This window comes from Erithacus rubecula, assembly GCF_903797595.1.
Source record: "Erithacus rubecula genome assembly, chromosome: 1".
Lineage (NCBI taxonomy): Eukaryota > Metazoa > Chordata > Aves > Passeriformes > Muscicapidae > Erithacus > Erithacus rubecula.
Window position 1 is genome coordinate 29028387 of NC_136658.1, and position 22740 is coordinate 29051126.

The following is a 22740-nucleotide window of genomic DNA, read 5'->3' on the forward strand; positions in this document are numbered from 1 at the left end:
CCACATCATGGCAAGGAAAATCACCCCAAATCCCTGCCAGTTTAGCTGCAACATTCTCTTGCTCCAACTATGGGGCCCCCATCTTTGTAAAATACAACTTGATGGGTATCTCCTCTGGCTTTCCTGAAAAAAAGCTGGTGGAAAGCAATCTTCTACTCCAGCATCTGTTCTAGGCAGAGGGGTTTTATGGAGTACTTTGATGTCCTTATTCTAGTTGGTCAAGTCCCCCCTCAAGGTGTTCCTTTTCTCTCAGTGACTTCTCTCAAACCTGGCTCAGCACCCAGCTGACTGACGGGAGCTTGTCAGAGCTTCTCACTGCTCCACAGGTGCTGACCTCAGAGTCCTCTCAATGCCAGGTTGGGCTTCTCAGACTTCAGAGTAAAACAGCCAGGTCAGATGATACCCAGGCAGCATTATGAACTCCTGTTCTTCTCATCATCTCATCCTACCAACCCTGAAAGAAAAAGTGATGCTGGGAAGGTGTGTGCACATACCCATCTCAAACTCACCCTGATTTCCTCCTCCATACCAGGAGTCTCAGACACCAAATTTACCTGCAGATAAAACATGCATCCAAGCTTCCTTCTCCTTCGAGCTGGGAAGATCCTGCTTCCAGTCTGCTTTCCAGAATATTAACTATGTCCAAACAAGTTAAAATAAGTGATGAGAGTCACAGCTTTTAGTGTAGCTACCTTGCACAAATAAGATCTGATTAATCTAAAATAGGTCAGAGGAACACAACATCTCCTTCAAGCACCCCCATTCATATCTACTATCACTGCAAGGGTCATTGAAACAGCAAGTCAACCAGAACCAAATAATTAATCAAGGTTTTATTTAAGGTTTCAATTTTTATTTTTAAAATGGCTGAGCTGACCTGGCACATCAAACAAATCCAGCAGTACAGTACAGGAGTTATGCCAAGGCAGCATGGGAAGAAGTACATTATCCAGCAGATTTTAAAACTGCAACAGCCTCCGTATTTCCAGGTGGGACACAACACAAAGACATCTGCCACCAGCGGAGAGCTGCAGTCACAAATCAGCAGGTGCAGAGCAAAAAGCCTTCTTCACAAACACAAGGCTGAAGTTGGGCAGCTGCTGACATGATCCCAAAGCAGAGCTGATCTCAAAAAGACACGACACTGATGCTGCAAGGCAGGAGGGAACAAGCTACTTGTCATCCACAGAAGCCTGAGTTAAATTAGTTTCTGCTGTTTCACACATTCAGGAAATCTGGCCTCTCTCTTCAGTTCCTTGGCACATCAAGGCCATCTCCTCCATTCTAGCTCCACTTTTCCTTTTGAGCTGAATTTTGTCATTTCTTGTGAACCTCCTGGATTAGCTCCAGTTCCTAGCACAAGCTGTGACTCAGAGCCATATTGCTGCTCCATTCTCCATCTCAGCACCTTTTCCCTTCTCAGGCTCCTTTCTGCTCTCTGCCTTCAGAGATGCAGCAGGCTGCTGTGGCACCCCTTGAATTTCCTCAGCAACTGTGTCATTGAAGTTTTCACCTTTGCTTCATCCTACCTTTGGACCAACTCTGTCTTTTTCCCACCACGCCCTGTAGGCTCCATTCTGGCAGCAAGTTTCTGTCCAGCTCCCATTTGTATTGCAGCTTTGTTGCTGTTAGCCATCCCATCACAGCTGGCAGCTGCTTCTCTAAGGTCTCACCTTCGCCACCTGAACTGTCATCAGCAACAAACTATGAGATCCTACAGCATTCATTATACACATGCTCCATCCAGTTGGGCTTATGACCCTAAAATACATTTCCAGGCTCTCTATTACAGCTAAAGTAAGAAGCCATTAAAAAGTGTTACTGTTTTATGGGGGAAAGATGAGCAGACAATCAGTTCACCTTTAGCAGTTTTAACACTGAAGATGTTGTCATTCACCAGACAAATGGACTATGCTCTTAATTAGGAGTGGACTTCAAACAAATAATATTCTTGGAAACTGGTGAGAACCAATTTTTGCTGTCAGCCAAGAAGGGTGGGTTCTAAGAAAGCACCATTGCTCACACCATTGCAATCCTTTCTTGCACAGCACTCTGCTGCAAAGTGCCCTACTTACACCCACCTGCAGCATTCTGAACAGATGGGTTGGGATATTGACAGAGATCTCAGCTAAGAGCCAGACTTTTATACACACAACACAATCCTGACCAGGGAACGTTCTCAGCACTTTTTCAAAACCAACCCTCTCAAAAGGGGCATCAAGCTGGCAACATAACACTGCAGCAACCCCAGCTGCTTTGCAGAACAGTGGCTTTTGTGTCAGTGTGGTGTCTACCCACCAAACCTCTTCTCAAGCCTTAGCCAGATCGTTTAAGTCAAGTAAGTGTCTCCATGGAAACCTCCTTTCTCAAGGAGCCTCCTTTGCTGGAGAAATCCCTGAACCCCTTTTGTCTGAAAGGGGAAGCCAGTTTGGTAGGAGCATAATGCCTGCCTAGAGAAGTGCCTGCAGCAGCAAATCAGCCAGATTCATGCTCTTAAAAACACATCCATTCAATGAAGACGTTTCAGGGATGGCTAAGGGTGTGCTGCTGCAACCAGCCAGTTCTGCTGTGCCCTCCATCCCTGTCCTGGCTCCTCACTCTCAGCCTCACAGAATATCCTGAGTTAGAAGGGATCCACGAGGATCACCGAGTCCAACTCCTGGCCTTGAACAGGACATGTGCCTGGCAGTGCTCAAATAACCTACCTTCTTCCCACATGGTCTCCCTACCCCTCTCACTCAAACTCTTGGACCCAAGTCAAATTGTTCGTTTAAAAAACCTCTAAACCCTAAAAAACCTTAATAGCTAAAGTAATACAAATCAATGCCCATTCTTGAAACATAGGACAAGTCTTATTGAAGATACCAATTGATACTCACATAAGACAATCTCTGTTTAAGAAGATGTGTTTTAGCCTCTCCCTCCACCAAGCCCTTTGTAAACTGTAGGATATGAAATTTTAAGACTGCTTGAGATCCCTCAGAAAGGAAATCAGTTTTCTGAAAGGACAGTCAGAACAAATGAATATTTAATGTTCTAATATGGAAGAGAGAATTTTAATATTAGTAGGCAAATTAATAATTAAGAGCTGTGATTAAAAATGGTTTCAACTCGGGCAAATCAGTTAATAAAAGAAAGGGGAGAAAAAAAGGTACAAAAGAAGCTGCCCAGTTGGAGTCACTTTCAAGTAACAGCAGGGACAAGATATTCTCAGAAAAATAAGCCCTGGAGATTAAATTTTAAGTCAGAAAGTTGCTATTTAAGAGCCCTCTGTAGACAAGAGTGTGCCACAGACAGGAAGGGCTCTTCAAAAGCTAAGGGAGGTGCTGGTGCCAGGCAGGCACCACACATGAAAGGAGAGGGGAGGAAAGAACACATTTCAGAACAACTGGGGAAAAAAAACCAAAACCCAATATTCTCCTAAGATTAGGCTAATTACAGTTTTTTAAAAAGATTTTCTGAGAACATAAACCCACAATGTGTCTGGTAACTAGAAACTAGGTGCAGACACACTGTAGCAATCGCCTCCTTTTCCCACCCACCCATCACGAGTGGGGACAAAACAGGCTGGGACAAGATGACACACGAGCATGGGCACAGCCCTGCAGCTTTTCCCAGCAGAAATGAAAGGCTTTGGGCAACTCCCCTGTCCAGCAGCCAGCAGAAACCAGGCAGGACTGACTCCATGTGGAAGTCAAACACAGAAGCACATTGTAGGAGGAGGGGTAAACAGCCACTGTTGATCCCTTTCCATTATGCAATAGAGGATCCAGAAAAGCAACTCAAAACACATAAAAATAACCTTTTCTATCTTGTTGGGGAAGTTTAGCAGAAATCTTGCTGCAGGAAAATAAACTCCTGTGCATGCTCACAGAGAGGGCACATCTGCATTAAGGTTCTCATCTCAATGAGATGCAGAAAAGGGAGTGGGGAAGGGAATCAAAGGCAGAGACATTAAACACGTTGTGGATCAAACTGAACCCTGTGCTCTCTGAAAAACAGTCAACTGCCAAATCTGCCAGTCAAATGAGAGTTTAGATCAAGAGAGACCTAGACACTGATTCTATTCCTTCCACATATGCCAACCTGAGTCTTCCAGAGGGAATACAAAGTCATTTTCAAAGGGAATTATTCAAGCATAGTGGCCTTCCATCCCACAATCTCCATCTAAGCTCCAAGCAGATGAGCTCATCAATAGATCATATCCCTTCCCAGGTTGGCAGCTCTACTGTTTTGTCCAAGGAATTCATCCTTGGATATAAGCTTAGTGAGAGGAAACCTAACAATACTGGGAGATGAAATATACAAACACAAAGGGAGAGAGGCTGCAAATTTGGGCAACAGACTTTACCCCTCAGCCTTGTGTCAAACAGTGACCACCCTGGAGCACAAAGGATGGGAGAAAGCCCCTCAAAAGCAGAAGAACTCACAAAGTACCTACATCCAGTAAAGCTGGTGTAATAATCTCATGGACTGTGGAGCCAATTGGAAAAATACATTTAAATAAAGCCCAAGTCCAGGGAGGAAAGGGCTGAGCCAACAGCAGGTCTCAACAAGAAGGAATGAATTTCTGCCCAACAGAAAGATGAGGGGTTACTCAGAAATAGGTTTAAACTCACCTCACTTTGTAACCACAGCAGTACAGAGAAAGCAGCTCCCACAGTTACAATATACATTTTTTTTGTGTCAATTTTCTGTGTGTGTAAAGTTACGCCCTTGGGAGCCACTCACTATCCCACAGGAATGCAGAAGGAGGGGTAAGAAAAGGTTAATTACTTCATCCAACACATTCAAGTACCTGGTGACCACACAAGCAATGACAGACTTGTCTGGTGACAGTGAATTCACCAGTTCTCCTCTAGCCCCAAGTTAAGAAACGCAGCAGTCACTTTATTAAAAATCAGTATACAATTGAACATAAGCCCAGTGTTTACAACCAGTCTCTCTGGTAGTAGTTCAGGTTTCCTGTTTTACAGACTATTGGCAACCCAAGGAATCAGTAGCATGAAGAAACCATAATTTCAAAAAATTTGTGTCCCCACATCTCCACGGAGAAAGCAGCATCCATTATCAGTTTGTTTTCCATTAGACTTAAGAAACAAGAGTTTTCAATATATTTTTCGGGCAAACCTTCTCTTTAGAATAGTAATTGCTCTGTTTGTTAATCACACAGGGCAACATCTCTAAAAAGCCTCACAGCACTGATAAAATAACCCTAAAAGAGCTCTCTGTCATTTTTTTCCTGTGATTTATTTCCTAGAACAACAAAAAAAATATTTGAGATTTGTTTAACTAGTAGAGTTGCCACTAAAGGGGGAAGGGGGGAGTAGGGGGCAGTTCACACAATTTGGAAAAGAGATCATCCACGATTTAAGTTCTTCCATGGCTGCAGGAAGCACACAGAGGCTTTGTCCATGCTCCCTCGAAGCATCCAGCAGTGCTGCAGGAGGGATGCACCTTCACCCCCTGGCTCCCCTCTCAGCTGACAGCTGTTCACATTGCTGCTGCCTGCTTCCTCCCCTCCTCGAGTCCTCCAAAGCACACAGCAGCTCCCTGGGGTAATAGCAGCTTGGCAGAAGCAGGCAAAGTGCAGCCAGCAAAAGATTTAATTTATTAAGATAAACAGGGTCTAAGGCTCCACATTATTTTTAAAAATAAACACGGTAAGAAATATGAAAACAAACTGGCTTCTCTACATGTAGGTCAGGTTCAGACGCTCTCAAAAAGATCTTCTCACCCATACAGAATGTTCTTCCCCTCTCGTCCCCACCACGAGGGTGGAAGGACAGTTCACCATGTAGGATCAGCCACATCCCTGCTGTGTGCCCTTCCACACACAGTGAATGATGCCTCTGCCACCCTTCAGGGCAAGTCAAAGTTACAAGAACACCCCTGTGAAGAAGGAGCAGAAGGAGAGAAGGGCAAATAATTCAGCCTCTGAAATGAACATTAAGTCTTGACATGATGACTGTGTCGACTTCACCACTTTAATGGTTGTTCTTGGCTGCCTCTTTAGCTGCAATAATCAGAGGAGTGAGACTGGACAGAGGTTTGGCAATTTTCAAGAACTGGTGCTAGGACAAAACAAAAGAAAAAATGGTTAGATTTTTTTCAGAACATGGTCCAGAAGTGGCTATTCTAAACATTTTCACCCAAATCCATATGAAATCTAAGAACCTACTCTGGTCTCTGAACATGTGAATCCAGAAGCTCTGTTACTAGGACAAAATTTTGGGGATTGCCTGAAGTAATGAAGAGATTTGCACCCAACACACACTAAATTATCCAATGTTTGGGCACATTCAAGATCAAGCAAAACTCAGCTAATTCCCCTGGGGAATTATAAAGCTGCAGTCTATAGTGAAATCCAGTGTGAAAGAAGGTGTACTTGTGATTCAGACACAAGGCAGAGGGCTCCATGGAGGGATCACCTCTCATTTCCCTGCTCCCCACTGTCACAGGAGAAAGCATTGCCTTGGCCCTCTACCAGATATCAGAAATTGCAAAGCAGCTGGAAATTTGGGAGAGCAGCACACAGCTTGCAACACAGCACCATTCAGTCTCTTATTTGGATGCTCTTCTTTAAATAAAACAGTATTGATTATCAAAACAGCTCTCAGGTGAGAGTGAAGGGCAAGTACACAAGCTGTTTTGAAAACAAAAAAGCAATCATAATCCAGAAGACTTCTGAACATCAGAAGGGATCAATCAGCCAAGGCAACATGCTTCAGAGATGGAAAAAAATAAAAAGCAAAAATTCAGAGGCCACAAGGTAGTTAAGAACAGGCTGAAGTGTTACAGTCAGAATGTTCTCCTGCTCCAAGAAACAGGATATAACTTCTTTCTGATACTTTAGGACTGAAAAGTCCAGAAGAAAAAATTAACTTTCAGCTACTACCATAAAATTATCTTTCAGATACTACCATACTGCCAGACATTTATGCTTCATTATAGTCTCAGAAAGCAGCAACACATCCAAGTCTGAGCCCACTACACAAATCAGTGGAGAGAAAGGAAAACAAAAAAATGGAAACTGTCTGATACTTAAGGTCTGAGTGTTTGTGGTCACAGATCTATTTCATAAAGACTTACATATTCCACCCTCATGGCAAATTTGACAGAAAGAACACACAAACCATTCCTCTCATCCACGCTGGTAAAACCCCTGGCAGCTTGGTCCTCAACTTTCATTGTGAGTTCAGACTAAGACACCAGGTTTTCAGTGAAATATCTGATTAAAGGTTGGTGAGGTTGCCCAGAGAAGATGCCCCATCCCTGGAATTGCTCAAGAACAGGTTGGATGGGGCTTTGAGCAGCCTGGTCCAGTGGAAGGTGTTCCTGCCCATGGCAGGGGAACTGGAACCAGAGGATCTTTAAGGTCCCTTCCAATGCAAGCCATTCTATAATTAAGATATCTCACAAGCTTTGTTCCATCATTTCTGTAAGGAGTAGTATCAGGCAAAATGTGGTAAAAGTGAACTGCTCCAGTTAATCAAAGCCATGAACATTTTCAAAGAGCTCTGTGATCCCTCCTCCCAAAAGGAGACAGCCAGAATATCTGACAGCTAGAAAACTTCCTGCTGTCCAAACTGGAACAAGCACAACAAGACAGTGACAACACACACAGGTGTCATGGCCAGCCACGTGAAGAAACCACAAGAATCAAGGGGCTCAGCATCTGGCAGGCCTGGGACACAGCTTTTATTTGAGATTGGACACAGAACACACTGCACAGCTGCTGCCAGTAGCCAGTACTAGAAAGGGAGCAGTCTGTTATCACTTTATTATAGATTCATATTTGGGGGCTGTGGTTTTCAGCTGCTTTATTCCCCTGAGAGGTTACCTTAGCTGTGCTTGTGCTTTCAGCTGATGCAGTATTTAAGACCTCAAACAAGATCTCACCCTAACCTGGCCTCACTCAGGACTGCATGATTACATTGTTCCAGTCTTGTTCCCCATCACCCACCTGTAGCAGCTCTTTAGCAGAACCTCTCTTCTCCACATCCATTTCAAGACAGCGATTCAAGAAGTCTCGGAATATGGGTGAAAGCTTTTCTGGATTCTGCAGCTCTGGAGTCCCATTAGTAGCAATGAGATACAGGGCCTGAGACAAAAAGAAGCACCCAGGAAACAGGAGGTTATGAAGATTAGATTACATTGGATCAGAGACACCCATTTCTCCTCTCCCTCCCCACAGTTCAATGGGGAGGAAAAAACCCCACCTTATCAGGGTCACTAATCAATGCCTACATTTCAGCAAACAGAATAGCTGCCAGCCCTATTTTTTTGTGGATGAGATCCAATCCCTTATTGTTCTACCCTTGTAATCTGGGTCTGGATCCTGCAGCCCTCTCAAGAGATTACAAGGACAAAAACAACATTCCAGACCCTGTTTACATAGGGAAGTTAACTGGCACGACTCTACCATTACTCCTGTAATGACTATATCCCCATAGGAAGGTAACCCTGACTAAATAGATTTTTTTTTTTCTGTTGGTACTCTGCCTGAGTGTACAAGGCCTAACACATCAATACAATAAAGATGCAGCTGGCTCCTTACAAAAGATGTCCAGCAGACCCTTGGACATCTTTTAACATCCTGCAGAAAAAAACCAGTTTTGCTACTGCTTGGGGATAAAGCATTCACACTTTGAGAATCAAGAGACTCAAAATTCATCTATGTGAGAAACTTACTGGATGAATTTTCAAAAGAAACAGAAATCTGTCACAGACTTGTTAATATACAGGCCTTTTGAGCACATCACTCAACATGTCCCATGGGAGCAGTCTTATGGCAAGGAATTGGCATAAATTGAGTTAAATGAGGTCAAAGTATTGTTACTTTAACACTGTTTTATTGCTTATAGTCTTCTTGGCTGCTGCACTTCCATCCCAGAAATCACTTCCATTGCAAGAGATGGAAAAAAAAAATGAAACAGAATTTTTCTAGGCCCCTCCAACCTGTGTAACTGGGGACAAAGCCATAAACCTAGCTCATATTAAGAGCAGTGATGCCTCTACATGCTGACAGCATATCTTCTTTTGTTAATAATTAAACAAAGGAAAGACATCAGGAAGCCTAAGCCCTGTCTAAAGGTTTATTACACTTCTAATTTCACTTGGAGCATGCAAGGAGGAATAATTTGTCCAGAGGAAAAAGCTCCTATTAGAATAGAATTTAATAGAATCACAGAAACATAGAATTCTTTGGGTTGAAAGACCCCTAGTTCCAATACCCCTGCCATAGGCAGGGAATCTTCCACTACACCAGGTTTCTGAGAGGAGAATTCTCTCATTCACAGGGTAGAAAGTTTCAAGACATGACTTAAGGTAGAACTTAATATGGGAAATTATGAGTGTGCACTACCTAACTCACAGAAGAACCCACACCTCTGCTACCCAGAGCAAACCATGGCTTTGAACTAAGACTATCTCAGCCTTCTCACTATGACATCTAAGGAGACCACAGAATCGTTTGAGTTAGACGGGGCTGGAGCTGATGAAACCACACCAGAGGATCTGCATGAGCTCAGCTTCACCAGCAGCTCAGTGAAGGCCTGAGGAGAAGGGCAGTAGCTTACCCTCAGAGGGTTCTCATTGAGGTAGGGGGGCTCTCCTTCGATCATCTCGATGGCCATGATCCCCAGAGACCAGATGTCCACCTTGGGCCCGTAAGCTTTCCGCGTCACCACCTCCGGCGCCATCCAGTACGGCGTGCCCACCATGGTGCTGCGCTTGCTCTGCTCGGGGGTGATCTGGGCACAGAAGCCAAAGTCAGCTGGAAAATTCAAATAGGGTGGAGGGAAAAGACATAGGAATCAGCAAATTGCTCCAAAAATAACCCCTGCTGACACCAGCACACTTTACCCTGCTGCACTGTCAGGTGTGCTGCTGCTGCAGCTGGGACAGGAGGAATGGTTTTGTGGCTAACACAGAGAATTAAGTTTCTAAACCTGACTCTCTGAGGTCATGAGGATTCTAGAGCTGCTGACTTGTCTGTGTGAAAGATGGGGATCAGGAAATAACCACACACAGAGGTTAAGACACTCAACTGTGTTGCAGCATTACACAAATGTTACACACTATGATATTACACAGTGGTCTAAAGACCATTCCTGGGTATGTAAAAACAGGAATTAATGCAAGTCTGATCTAGATACACCCTCACAGACCACACACTGTACTGTCTGGTGATATTTTCAGTCCCAGGGGTATTACTTCCCCTGTAGACATATCAACCCCCAAACAGTACTTATTTTATAGACTAAAGAGTGTTCAGAATAAATTCAAAGTACTTAAATTAATATTGATTATTTTCTTTGAACAGAGAGAAAGATGGAGGGCTTTCACACAAAGATTGCTACCATATATTTTACTTGTATTTGGCTCACCAAAAGAAAACTACATATGTGCTTGTGAGCCCAGCAGAATCAACACAGCAAGATGCACCGCCCATCCTGACCCCCTATGGCATCACAGGCCTAATTTTAGGCAGAATGAAGAAAATTAAACTGATTCCTAGCTGAGTTTTCATCAAGGGTAAATACCAGGAAAGGCCATATGGTTTACAAACAGGGCAAATTTCCAGCAGAGCCAACAAGCAGCAGCTCAGATCCAGAAGGTTACTGCATCATATCCACAGGGATTTGACTAACTTTAAACTACAGTCTGGTACCAGACACCGTGCTCAGAGAAGTTATTCCATAAGAATAGAGCACTTTGGCCTCCATCAGTTATTCATTGCTAACACTCCTGAGATCTGGCTCTACCAAAGTGCACCTTTAGATTAAAAGGCAATTATGTGCACAAAAGCCCCACCTTCTTACTCAGCGTATCTGCACTCTGTGAATTTTGAGTCATATCTGCTGTTGCTGCTGACAAAAATAGATTTATTTATCCCTGTTGAGTGCTAGCCAACAGAACTGAGGGGAAGAAAAAGGAAGCACCATTCTGTTAAAGCTATGGGTGGAAGATAATAATTCACTGGTTTCCAGGCTTATCTCTGTATGGGCAATGACAAGCACAACAAAGCTACCTTAGCACCCCAGGGGCAGAACAGTCTCAAGATTTTCATTACTAGTGATACCAGAAGAACATTTAGGCTCCAGTCTGGGTTGGCATTGTAAGATTAAATGATTTCTAGTTACACGGTTTTCAATTCTCCCTCCCCTTCCCCTGTCCCTTGAATACCTGCAGTATTTTCCAGACTGAAAAGGTTGCTCATAAATAAAGACCTCTAGCCTTACACCTTTCAACCAAGCTTTCTAGACTGGAGTAGCATTAAAATACTGTTATTTTAGTTCACATAAACAGATGGCCCAAAGCTAAATGAAGCCCAAGCCTCACTGCAAGTCTGGTATCAGTTCACAAGGATTTGTGTTTGCCAATCTCCATTAAAACAAATGCCACAGAAATATCTACAGTAGCATTTCTACAGTCTGTTCATCATGACAGCATCAAGCACCTCAAACACCCATCTCCCTAAAATGCCTGGCCCAGAGCACATAACTGGCACAGGTTGATAAGTCATCAGCAGTAATGTTCCCTGCATACTTAGTTTGACAGAGCCATCCATTCCAAGCAGGATGTTGTCACTCTTGATGTCTCTGTGAATAACTTGGTTTGAATGGAGGAATTCCAGGGCTTGGAGACACTGAAAAATAATTGAGATATTCTTACTGGGGATGAAATTATTAACCAGTCACAATTAGCCAGCTAAAGAACTCAAACAGACTGTGCATTTTTGGTAGTAAGGGCACAATGTGTTAGGACCTTTCATATATTCATTATGAGGCCATATATTCATTATTCAAGGCCACAGAGAGATGTCACATGGGAATCAGCAGGTCCTAGGAGGACAAGTTAATCCCAAAAGACTTGAAGAACAGACAAAACCAAGAGGATCCCACCCCCACTTTCCATTCTAGTTCCTCCTTCTGGGCTGAAACATGACGGTTGCATTAGAATTATATGTTGCAACCTCACAGGTGAAATTCATCCTCTCCAAGAATGACTGTCATGTTCCAGAAGCTGGAAATATTTCCATGGAGTCAATGACAGGCTGTGGAGAGTCTGTGTCCCATTCCCAAGCAGAGCTCCCTCCAAGTGCTGCCTTACCTCCCGGCACACGGCGGCGATTTGTCCCTCGTCCATGCAGGTCTCTGTCACCACATCGGTCAGGGAGCCTCCTGCCAAGTACTCCATCACCACCCAGAGCTCCTCTCCTACAAGGTAACTGAAGAGCCCAAGGCAGACTTTAAAATCAGAATGCACAGGCTTTTAAAGCTCTCTTACAAGTGCAATAAAAACAAGAGCTGCATTTAACAGTACTGAGGAACCACGTACTCCTGGTACTTTCTGTGCATGGGACTGTTCAACCACAACCTGAACAACCAAAGAGAAGGGTGAGTGCAGAAAGTTGAGGACAGATGTAGTGGGAGGGCTGGCAACAAGTTTCCTGTCCATAAAAACAAGGTTGAATTTTTCTGCCAGGGAAAGGATGCAGGCTGAGATGGAGACCTCAGCTTACAACTGCTCCTGCTGCTGGGGGGAAGGCAGAGCTGCTACTCAAGGATGGGATCCAATATTTGGATGCAACCCAAATATTTGGCACACAGCAATGGCTTCTGAGAGCTCTTGCACTGGAGGAGGTGACTGAGGGCTTTCATTACTCCTGACATCCTGCTGTCCTAAGCAACTGACTGCTTTGCCTCAGCCCAGGGACAGTCCTGGGTGACACAGAAGATGGCAACCCACAATCATGAAAGAGCACCTCTTTTTAAAGCATCATGCATTTGAAAATCACCTCTGTGTTTTCCACATTATCAAACTGGTCTGTGATTTCATCTCAAAATTTCAGAACCATTCATAAAGGCAAATTTGGGATGAAACAGCAGTTCTAAAGAATTAAAATAAAAAAGAAAACCCCAAAAAAACAGGTCTTTTCTTAAAAAGGCCCAAAGAAATTCTGGGAGAAGACAGCTGAGATGAGAGTGGCTTTTCTCAGTTATTTGGGATATTCCTCTTTGCTGAGTGGGTGTGTACCCATGTCTAAAAGTAGAAGACAGGAGATCAAGACTTCAGCAATAACTCACTAAAACAAACAAAAAAGAATCCAAAAAACACACACACACACAAAAAAGAAAAATAACATCAACAACAAACCACCAACCATTTCTGCCCTTTTTTGGACCTATCAACACAAACTTCCATGACAGATGCACGAGGATGACACATTCCAGAAGGAAGGAATCATCAGTTTGAAAATCCACCTTTTCAGCAGCCTATCCTCGAATTTTTCAAGCGAGTGGACAGATGAGTCAAAAATGAGAAGGCAGAGAATCTAATTAAAAGCTTCATCTGGCATTAGAGTTCATTTGCTTTGCTATGAAACACTCATCCTACTGAGGAATGAATTTACCAGGAACCAAATGCAAAAGCTGGGATAGGTACTAGGGAACAATTAAATTGAAAGAATAAGTAAAGGAGAAAGAAGCCATTAAATTTGGCATGGAAAGTAGACAGAGATGAATGAGATATCATAGGAGTGAGCAAGGAGTGTGGTATTTACCCCCAAAGGACACACTGGCAAGAACACTAAGCTGATGGAAAAAATCCCCCTAAATATTAATCATGGTCTGGACTACACCTGGGGTACAGTAGTATTACAGTTATGGACACTTCTAATTCCAGAGACAAAGGTGGGTGCCTTGGATTGCTGATTCTGAAGATTATGTAGGGAGGTGCCATCTGCAGATTCTTCCAGGATACAAAGCCCAAGGGTACAGGGCTGTGCTCCTGCAGCAGAGAGGGCTCAAACTCCCCTATGGAGCAGAAGCTGATGCACTGGCATTTTGTTTTCCCAGCATTATAGATCCCAGCAACAGCAACACCAGCAGAGCAGCCCCTCTCAGTGAGAGAAGAGCAGCAAGACTGCTTTCATAAACATTCCTTCTATCTCTGTGGGTCATTTACCTTCTGCTGGGCTCTGAAAGCCCAACTCCAACCACACTCTTCCTTCCTGTCCCTGTGCCAGAGCTGCTGCTTCACTTCTGACAAATCAGGCTCCCTGCAGATTTATCAGCACCCTCTCAACAAATCACCCACTATGGACATTGCAAGGTTTCCCTTCATTGCCAGTAGCACTCTCTGCAGCCCAAAGGCACATGACTGTAAGAATGAGGGCAGAATGGGCTCTTTGCATGACAACCTCAGGTTCCACATGCTGGGAGCAAGCTGGTATCTCTCTGCAGCCAAAATGGAGTGAGCCAAGAACCACACTGTGAAACCAAAGCTGAGCCATAAGCAGCCACAAACATGTGCCAAGAGCCTGGCAACTCAATAACTGGTAGATTTGACAGAACACACAGGAAGGTAAAAATAACAGTGGCTCCCTGCCAGCTGCCCCCAAAGCAATGTCACCTCAGGGTGGTACTGTCTCTGACATCTTTCCACCCTCTTGCCAGTCTTAGTCACTGAGCTGCCCACTGTAGGCATGACTCAAACCCACTCTCTCAGAAGTTCTAGAGACACTACCAGGAAGCCCACACACCTACACACTGCTCTGATGTGACATCTGGCACAGCATGGTGTCATACATTGTCACCTACAGTCACTTCCCAAAACAAGCTGGCAGTAAGAAAAACCTGATGAAAATCTTTGAAGTAGGAGATGGGGTACAGCTTTCTCTTCGTCCAGCTGCAAGAGCAGGTAATGTCTGACCCTGTAAGCTGTTCCTCAGCCTCCACTTATTTACCTTAGGAAGTTGCTCACTAAGCCATCCCTACCACAAATACACATTCTTTATTGATAAAATTGATGGAATTTGGAGTTGCACAGAGGTGCAAGTTCATTCATTACAGAATTTTGCACCAGTAAGATGCTTTCTACGTGCAAACATGAATGTAGCCTGGAAAGAAACCAGTATGCTCTTGTAGTGTGACTGTCTGAGATCTTCAGTTTATTAATTGACCATCCATCCCTACTACACTTTGGGGTTGGGATAACAGAGGCTACCACTTATTTGGGGGGTTTATTAAGTTAAGGAGTTCTTCAGAACCAGATGAAAGGGCAGGAGTTTGCTTTGCCTAGTGTTGGGCAGCTGATGCCTGTGTTTGAATGGCTGAGTTTAGAAGCAGGGATCTGAGAGCCTCTTTCATGCAGCAGGAAGGAACTGGCACCTCCAGCAGGTAACTCAGCACAAGTGGCTGTTTGTCTGTACAGAAGACTAGTGTCACTGTCTTCAGAGCCAGATGCTTCTGAATCCAGCTCCCAAGTTCAGCTGAATTAGGCCATGCCAGTACCCTAAATATCACAGCACACCTTTGTGCAACATTGGCCAGTAGGACTGCAGCAGAAAAGCTGCTTAACCACAAGCAAACAGACCATGCAGTTAAAAGGACAAAGCACAGGAAACCCCTGCATGAGAGCAGGAGCTGAGAGAGCTGGCTTATGCCAATGACTGTCTTGCAGCTCCCATTAGGGACTCAGAAGTGGAGACACCATAACAGAACCACAAAGCAGAAACCAGGCTCCACAAGATTTCCTCCACCTCCTTCAGCAGGAGGCAGAAGCAAGTGGCATCCAAATATGAGCTTAATTCAGCACAAGCACATTTAGGCCAAGCAGGAGGGACACACATCCCCAGCAACAGGATCCTGCAGCTGCAGAGCTGAAGTGGAATCACAGGCACAAGAACTCCCATTTCATCCCAGCTGCTATTCTGCACTCAAACAAAAGCTAATTCCTCTGAAAAAGATTAGTGAAAATGGAGGACAAAAGCAGCAGCTTTTGTTGCTGAAAGTTTGAAGACAGCAGGACATGGAGCTTCATGCAGCTGGGATGCACTGGCTAGACAAGGCAAGTGCATGTACACAGCCATGCTCTCTAGTGGGAAGAGCCTGTCTCTCAAACAGTTTTGTCAAAACAAAGCCTCCAATGAGCCACAGGAAAATAACAGTTCTAGCCCAGATGCAATCCTTAACCACTTGTTTCATTTTTCACTGGTAACATTCTTCTCCTCTCTCTAGGAAGAGGGTGTGTGCCCAGCATGAGTTCCCTGTGCCCACGCCTCTGTTATAAATTTTCAGGAGCAGACTTTCTGTCTCCTCAACAAAGTAGCTCTTTACAGCTATGCACGGGACACAGCGCCACAAAAATTCAGCAGAACAACTTGCAGTTTGTAAGTACAACCTTTTTTTGCTAAGACATTAATAGCCTGCAAAAGAAACCTATTAAAGAAAAAGCTGATTGGATTTTCACATAAACACAGTGCAAAAAAGTGTGCAAATCCTCTCTCAAATTTCCAAAGATTCTAGGTCACATCCCTTCATTGTATGTTCCAAAAAACCCAACCTGCCAAGACTAAAGTCTGCAACTCACCCTATCCAAGCAGTCTTTACCCTTACAATAAGGGAAACCTGTGGTTCATCAGAACAGCTACACTCAAATGTTGAGTGCAGCAGACTGAAAATCTTGCTGCAGCTCAAATGGAACCAGCTATAGTTTCAACAAGTGAGTGACACAGGCTTGACACAATGCAGCACTGAGATGTCCATGGTGAATTCAAGACACCATGAAATGCTTTTGCCTGCTGGGCTTTCAGCATCATGGAATGATATAGAATGCTTTGGATTCAAAGGGACCTTAAAGACCACTTAGTTCCAAACCCCTGCCATGGGCAGGGACACCTGCACTTGCATTAAGCCAGGAATCCTTAAGACAATGTTAAGGAAGTGTTTTCCAGTGTCCCTTTGTGAGCCCTTCAATTACTGACTTACCTGTCCAAGTAGTTGACAATGTTGGAGTTTTTGTTTTCCCTCATCACAAGGATCTCATTAATAATCAGTTCTTTTTTGGGCTGCTGCTGCAAATTCATCTGTTTGATTGCAACCTGCAGTGAAAAGAGACCAAGTAAAGCATTATTGCAGGAGTCCCCCAAAAACCTGCCAGTACCAGTCCATTTAGTCCCACATCCACACGAGGGAGGAAAAAACTCTTTTTCATCATGAGGTCACTTTCTCATCATTAGCTACTGAATTATCATTCCATAACTCTGCAAATTTCTGCAGCCAGACCATTTCCACACAAGCTGGATGATGCTTAATGAAAAAGAGAATGAGGGGAATTGCCATCTTCATACTGGATCCTAATGTCACAGTTGGACAGCCATCTCCATCTACAGTTTCTAGGTAACAAGGAAGAGATCTCCTTACTCTGGTACCGACTGATTAAGTCAAAAACTTTTTATTTCTGAAAGGATTCTTATTAATTTTATTTTTAACTTGACATTTCTGAATTTTTTTTTTTGGTGGTTTTTCAGCTGCTCTCATGCAAATTTCAGTTTCTAGAAATCTAAAGTAGGGTGGGTAAATAACACCATCATGATTAGTACTTCAAGGTAGTAACTCTAGTTCTTTTGTCACAAGACCTGGGGGAGAAAAGCACCAGTGTTTAAATAAAAGGCTGAAAATAAATGAATTGGGGCCAGCTTTATGTCCAGTCATGCCTGAAGGGCAACAGGAATGAATTTGTCAGCTGCAGCCATTTGGTTTAGCAGATTTCTTCCTGTTTTTAGATACCTGCTCTGCATGTGTGTGTGCAAAGAGCAGAAATGTTACAACATGTTTTTAATTCTTGTTTCCACACTACCAGCACTTCATGAGAACACCTGGCTCTCAGAGGAGCCTTCAAACCAGTAAATCTACTCAGCACAGCTGGGGACAGAGAGAACTCAGAGGTTACAACTCAGCTGTCTTTGGTACAATATTTAGGCAAAGGGAATGAAGTGGAACTATGCCTTTACAAAACTGCTAGGTGCCAAGAAAGAGACCTGGGTGAATGGACCAGAGCCAGCAACTACAGTAACTCACAAAAACAAAGATTAAAAAAAAAAAACAGGCCACAGAGTGCCTATATAGATGGATACAATTAGCATTTTGACAGTATAGCAGGGAAAACTGCACAAAAATCCCAACACATGAGAAGGCAAGAGCAGGCAGACGTGCCAGTTGTCCACAGCACTCACAAGCGCTGCCAAACAGCACTTAAAGAAGACAAAAGCAAAAACCCCATGCTGCTCTTTGGACAAGACCAGAGAGAAGACTGAAAGATGAAGAAGAGAAGAAAGGCATTTTATGCAGATAAAGAAACTCCCAGAGTTTCACTGCACCGAGCTCCTGAGCTCAGTGCACTTCACAGAAAGGAACAAGCAACAGCATGACAAAGTTACAGCAATCCCAAATGCAGATTTAAAAATTCAGGGCCTGAGCACACTAGTGTAATAGGAATGATTTCAAAGCCTGTTGTAATACACAAGTTTAAATTTTCACATGGGAATCATCCAATAAGTCCAGAAAGGAAGCAGAAAGTCATAGGACTTCCCCCTCCTATAAAATTTTTCATTGCTTCAAAATAAATATAAGAACTGTTCCTTAAAGGCTGCAATTAAACTGCATTAATTCTTCAGGAACTGAAAAAGGAGGTGAAGCAATTTCAGCAAAAAACACAATTATGAAATTAACTGATAAATAACTCTTACATTGTACAACTCAAAGTAGACACACATTGTTGCAGACTTCCATATATATATTTATCTGGAATAACACAAACTTCCATCTTTTAAAAAAATCCTCCATCTAGAAATAAAGGTTTCCACAGATGCTGCATATCTATCACTACTAGTTTATTATGCAGGCAATAAGCATGGCACTTCTTAATATTTGTATGGGGAAAAAAGAAAAGACAGGCATTCTTTGTCTCACAATTCAAGGGCAGAAAGTAAGGGGGCAAAGGATTGGACAGGAACTACTTCTATGCAAGTAGTGTAAGTGTAGGATGCAAAGGAGCAGAGGGCAAATAAAAGAGTTTGTATGGACAGGCAGGAATCTTGGGAAAGAAGAGAGACTTTTACTGAGGAACTGCCCAGTCCAAACATTTGCTTCCAGCCTTTGCAATCACAGAAAGAATCTTTATAAATATGAAATTATTCAGGAATCAAAACTTGTGAAGTCATTTTTTCCAGTTCTCTGCTCAGACCACTCAACCATGTCTCATTAGTAAGTAAATAAAGACCTCATTAAAAATAAGATGTCATGAATCCCTAAAGGACAGTCTTTATTTTGTAGCATCAACTTGAACTTCTGGGACACAATCCAAAATCCATCACTGTAGTACTCTGGCAGCACTTACCTCCTGTCCTGTAGCTACATCTATTGCTGTGTAAACTGTACCTGAGGCTCTAAACAAAACAAAGAAAAAAAAAGTTATTTATTAGTGTCTCAAAGTAAAAGTGAGAGTTTAACACGTCCCTTCCCACTTATCTCTCTGAAGTGCTCTCAAGCCCATTCCTTTACATGCAATAATTCCAGTGGTAAACATCATCTGAAATATTTGAGACAAGGCTGTTGTTGGGGCAGAAGTCAGAGGATTTATGGGGAGAAAATTTCCTAATAAGGGACACTATGGCCATCCAAAGCCTTGCTGCAAAACCAGCAAACTGTGAAGACTGTGAGTTTATTCCATTTCAAGTGGCATGACTACACTACCCTGGCTTGCAGAATGCCCAACATGATAACAGAGCAACAGGATCAGCTGAAGTAAACAAATGGGGCATTTACAGTAAGGAAAACAGGAGTTTGAGCCTCAGCACATGGACCTGACTGCAGATCTGTGTTTTGCCTCAGCACAGTCTCTCCTACAACCTCTACTTTCCCCCTACCTTGCTTAGAGGGGCACAGCACAGGCCTTGAGGAGAGCTAATTCAGAAGCAAATCTGTGAATTGAAGATAGTTTTGCAGTTCTTTCCCTGCTTGTACTGTATTTATCAATCTGATCATCCAATGGCATAATTTCTTATATTACAACACAACTGCACAAAAACCCAGTCACAGTGACTTTGCCAGAACAGGAGAATATTTGGTGGGGGGATGCGGAACACAGCAAAACAACCAAAAACAAAAACAAGAAAACAAATAAATAAATAAAAGAAACTTTCCAAAGTGTCCCCAACAGCTTTTCCAGCAAGCTAACTTAACCAGGTTTTGGTACATTTTTCTTAGCATAAGGAAATGAAAGGTTTAGGTCAGAGAAGAAGTATATACTAACCCCTGTCCAATCTTCTCAAAATTCGTGTACTTCTTTTTTGGATCACCCACACTCACGATACTTCCTACAAAAAAAACCAAAAAACAAGAGGAATGTCTTCAAGTCCTTTTTTCATACAGCCACAAGAACTAGCTGTAAAAACAGCTCCATTTGCCACAGCAGCATCTGAAATCCAGAGGCACACAGACACCAAACAAGTCCTCAGTTCCTTACAAACATACCAGCTGCAGCATTCCCCTGTATCAGGAACTTCCCTTCAGAAATGATGGGACACAGACTTCAAAAACATTTAACCTTCACTGACTGTCATTGCTAGGTGCAGGATGGGCTTAACACATAGAAAAACAATTATTTGTTGGGAACCTACTGTTTAAAGTCACTCTCAGCTTCAACAACCTGGATGATCTAAGATGCTCCTGCACTGCAATGTCTCTGAATTTGGAGGCTGGGCTCTCAGACATCTTAGAGGCAACAGTCTGCCATAAAACTAGTCAAAGATTCCCTTACACCATAAAAAAAAAAATATTTATGATGTTTTCATACCAGCAAAACCATTACCAATCACTAATCCAGTGACTGGGCTGCAATACTCAGCAGAGAAGATGGAGAGACCCTTCAGAGTCAAACCTCCCCTGGCCTGCACAATGCTCAGCTGCTCTTCCAAGAACCTGACAGTCAGAACAGGTTTTAGCAGCAGTTACCAGCATCCCTCTGGTATTGGAGAGCAATCTGAGACCATCTCAGCTCATTCTCTCAAAACCAAAGGAAGTCTATCACTGCCTTCCTCAAAGGGAAAAGCATTTTGTCTGGTGTTCCACAGCACAGGGCTGCAAACTTCAACTGATATTGATAACTCCCCTATGGTATGTAGGAATTACACCCTCTTTAGAGTGAAGGAACCAGAGCCAGCCATTTCTAGTGCTCAGCTGGGGGCCAGTCTCCTCTCTGACAGCACCAGGGTGGCTAATAGGACCAAGGGATGCAGAGCTGATCCAAGTTGGGGTTTGCAGGTCTCTGAAGCTGCCAACATATGGTGCTGCTCTCACAGGGCCTGGGGCTGAGCCTTAACAGATGTATATTGGCAAAGAAACTGCTCATGGTCATTAAGCCAAGAAACCCAGTAGCAAGCAGAGCAATGCTATTTTCAGACACCACTGGAGAGCAGCCAAACCCAGAGGGTTTAAGACAGACAGAGGTAGAAGTGGGGAATATTGCCCATGTTTGGAGAGGAGGGCAGGAAGAGAAATCTGGCTTTACAAAACTCACTCTACAATTACAGAAGCCATGCTGTCTGCCCTGAGGACTGGTAATTCTGGACAAATATTCAGAAATTTCGCCCAAAGCCTAAACAGGCTACAAGCTCAGATTGCAAATATTTTCCCAAGGCAAGGACTGGACAGAATGCTGTGGTGACAAGTGGCAGTTGCAGTTTTGACCTGTTTAATGGTATTAGCTCAAATGCAGGGGTGTCTCCTACTTTCCAAAGAGTCAGGCGAGGATTCATTAATGTCTGCACCAGTGCTGAATTTCTGAGAGATAGAGATTGAACAGCCTCATTTTAACCTTTGCATGCATTTATATCTTTGATATTTTTACTTAGATTAAGACTAAAGATTAAAACTTCATAACATTTTTCTGACTATCCCACATATAGAAGCTGACATCTGGAGCAAGTAAGGTGTCAGAAGGTACATCTGCTTCCCAACACTCCCAAAAGTAGCACTTGCACTTCTCTGCATGACTGAAGTGGGTGTACTTTTATTAGAATAGCACTTTTTTCTGCCACAGTAGCTGCTCACCCTACCTGGTCACAAAAATGTCTTGAATCCTTAATGGTACAAAGATCCTGCTGATTGAGTGAGTGAAGCTGGTGTTTTGAAACAATGGGTGTGAGTTTTCCAATAGCAAGCAGTCCCAGTTAATAAGCCATCAAGTCAATTTAGGCTTTATTTAGAGAAATTAATGGTTACTCAGGTACCATTTTAATATTTTAATTTTTTTTAACTTATATCCTCCAATTAAATCTTCATCTAACTACTAGACTCTTATTCCTAAAATACTGACAAATATACCCTGAAACCAAAGAGACCAGCCTTATCATAGAGGTGCTAACACAATTTAAATCAACTTAGAGCAAGGCATGGATGTAACTAATACAGGATTAGTAGTTCAAAGACCTAGAAATGCTCTACCCTAATAAAACCTGGCCCAGGCTGAGGATAGCAATAATTGCATGAAAGAGCTGGTTCAGCTGCTGGATATGCCACAGCACAGCCCAAAACCACCAGGCAGCAGAGGAGCACTTGCACTGAAGGTAGGAACTGTTAAAGACATGAGGACACAACCGAGAGACTTGATGAATTTTTCTCAGAAAAAAACCAACAATTTGGCTACCCACAAAATGTTAAAGCACTTAAAAATAACCAAGTCACTTTGCACCGTGATACTGTGGAAGGGAAACTTGGGGATGCATTAATTTTCTCTCCATCTTTTAGACACCTTATGTCTAACACCACAGTATAATCATTCATGCTTCAGAGCTACAGAATAAGATGTGGAATGATCTCAGACTTCATAGTTAACTAGATGTTATTTATTCAGGGCTTGTTTTGCAGAGCCTGAGGATCTGTAACTCCC

At 43.1% G+C, this 22740-nt stretch overlaps 1 protein-coding gene across 11 annotated transcripts in view; it reads right to left on the bottom strand.

The window, feature by feature from the left end:
• Positions 1-818: 818 nt before the first annotated feature.
• PAK1 (p21 (RAC1) activated kinase 1) overlaps positions 819-22740 on the bottom strand; it is a 100830-nt gene continuing 78908 nt past the window's right edge. For all 11 annotated transcript variants that reach the window (XM_079310574.1, XM_079310573.1, XM_079310578.1 and 8 more), the window contains 8 exons: positions 20104-20167; positions 19189-19237; positions 16779-16891; positions 12118-12235; positions 11554-11653; positions 9582-9778; positions 7967-8104; positions 819-6074 (listed from right to left, as the gene is read on the bottom strand). In XM_079310574.1, coding sequence (XP_079166700.1) covers positions 5988-6074; positions 7967-8104; positions 9582-9778; positions 11554-11653; positions 12118-12235; positions 16779-16891; positions 19189-19237; positions 20104-20167 — 866 coding nt within the window. In that variant the 3' untranslated portion in view covers positions 819-5987. The remainder of the gene's footprint in view (positions 6075-7966; positions 8105-9581; positions 9779-11553; positions 11654-12117; positions 12236-16778; positions 16892-19188; positions 19238-20103; positions 20168-22740) is intronic.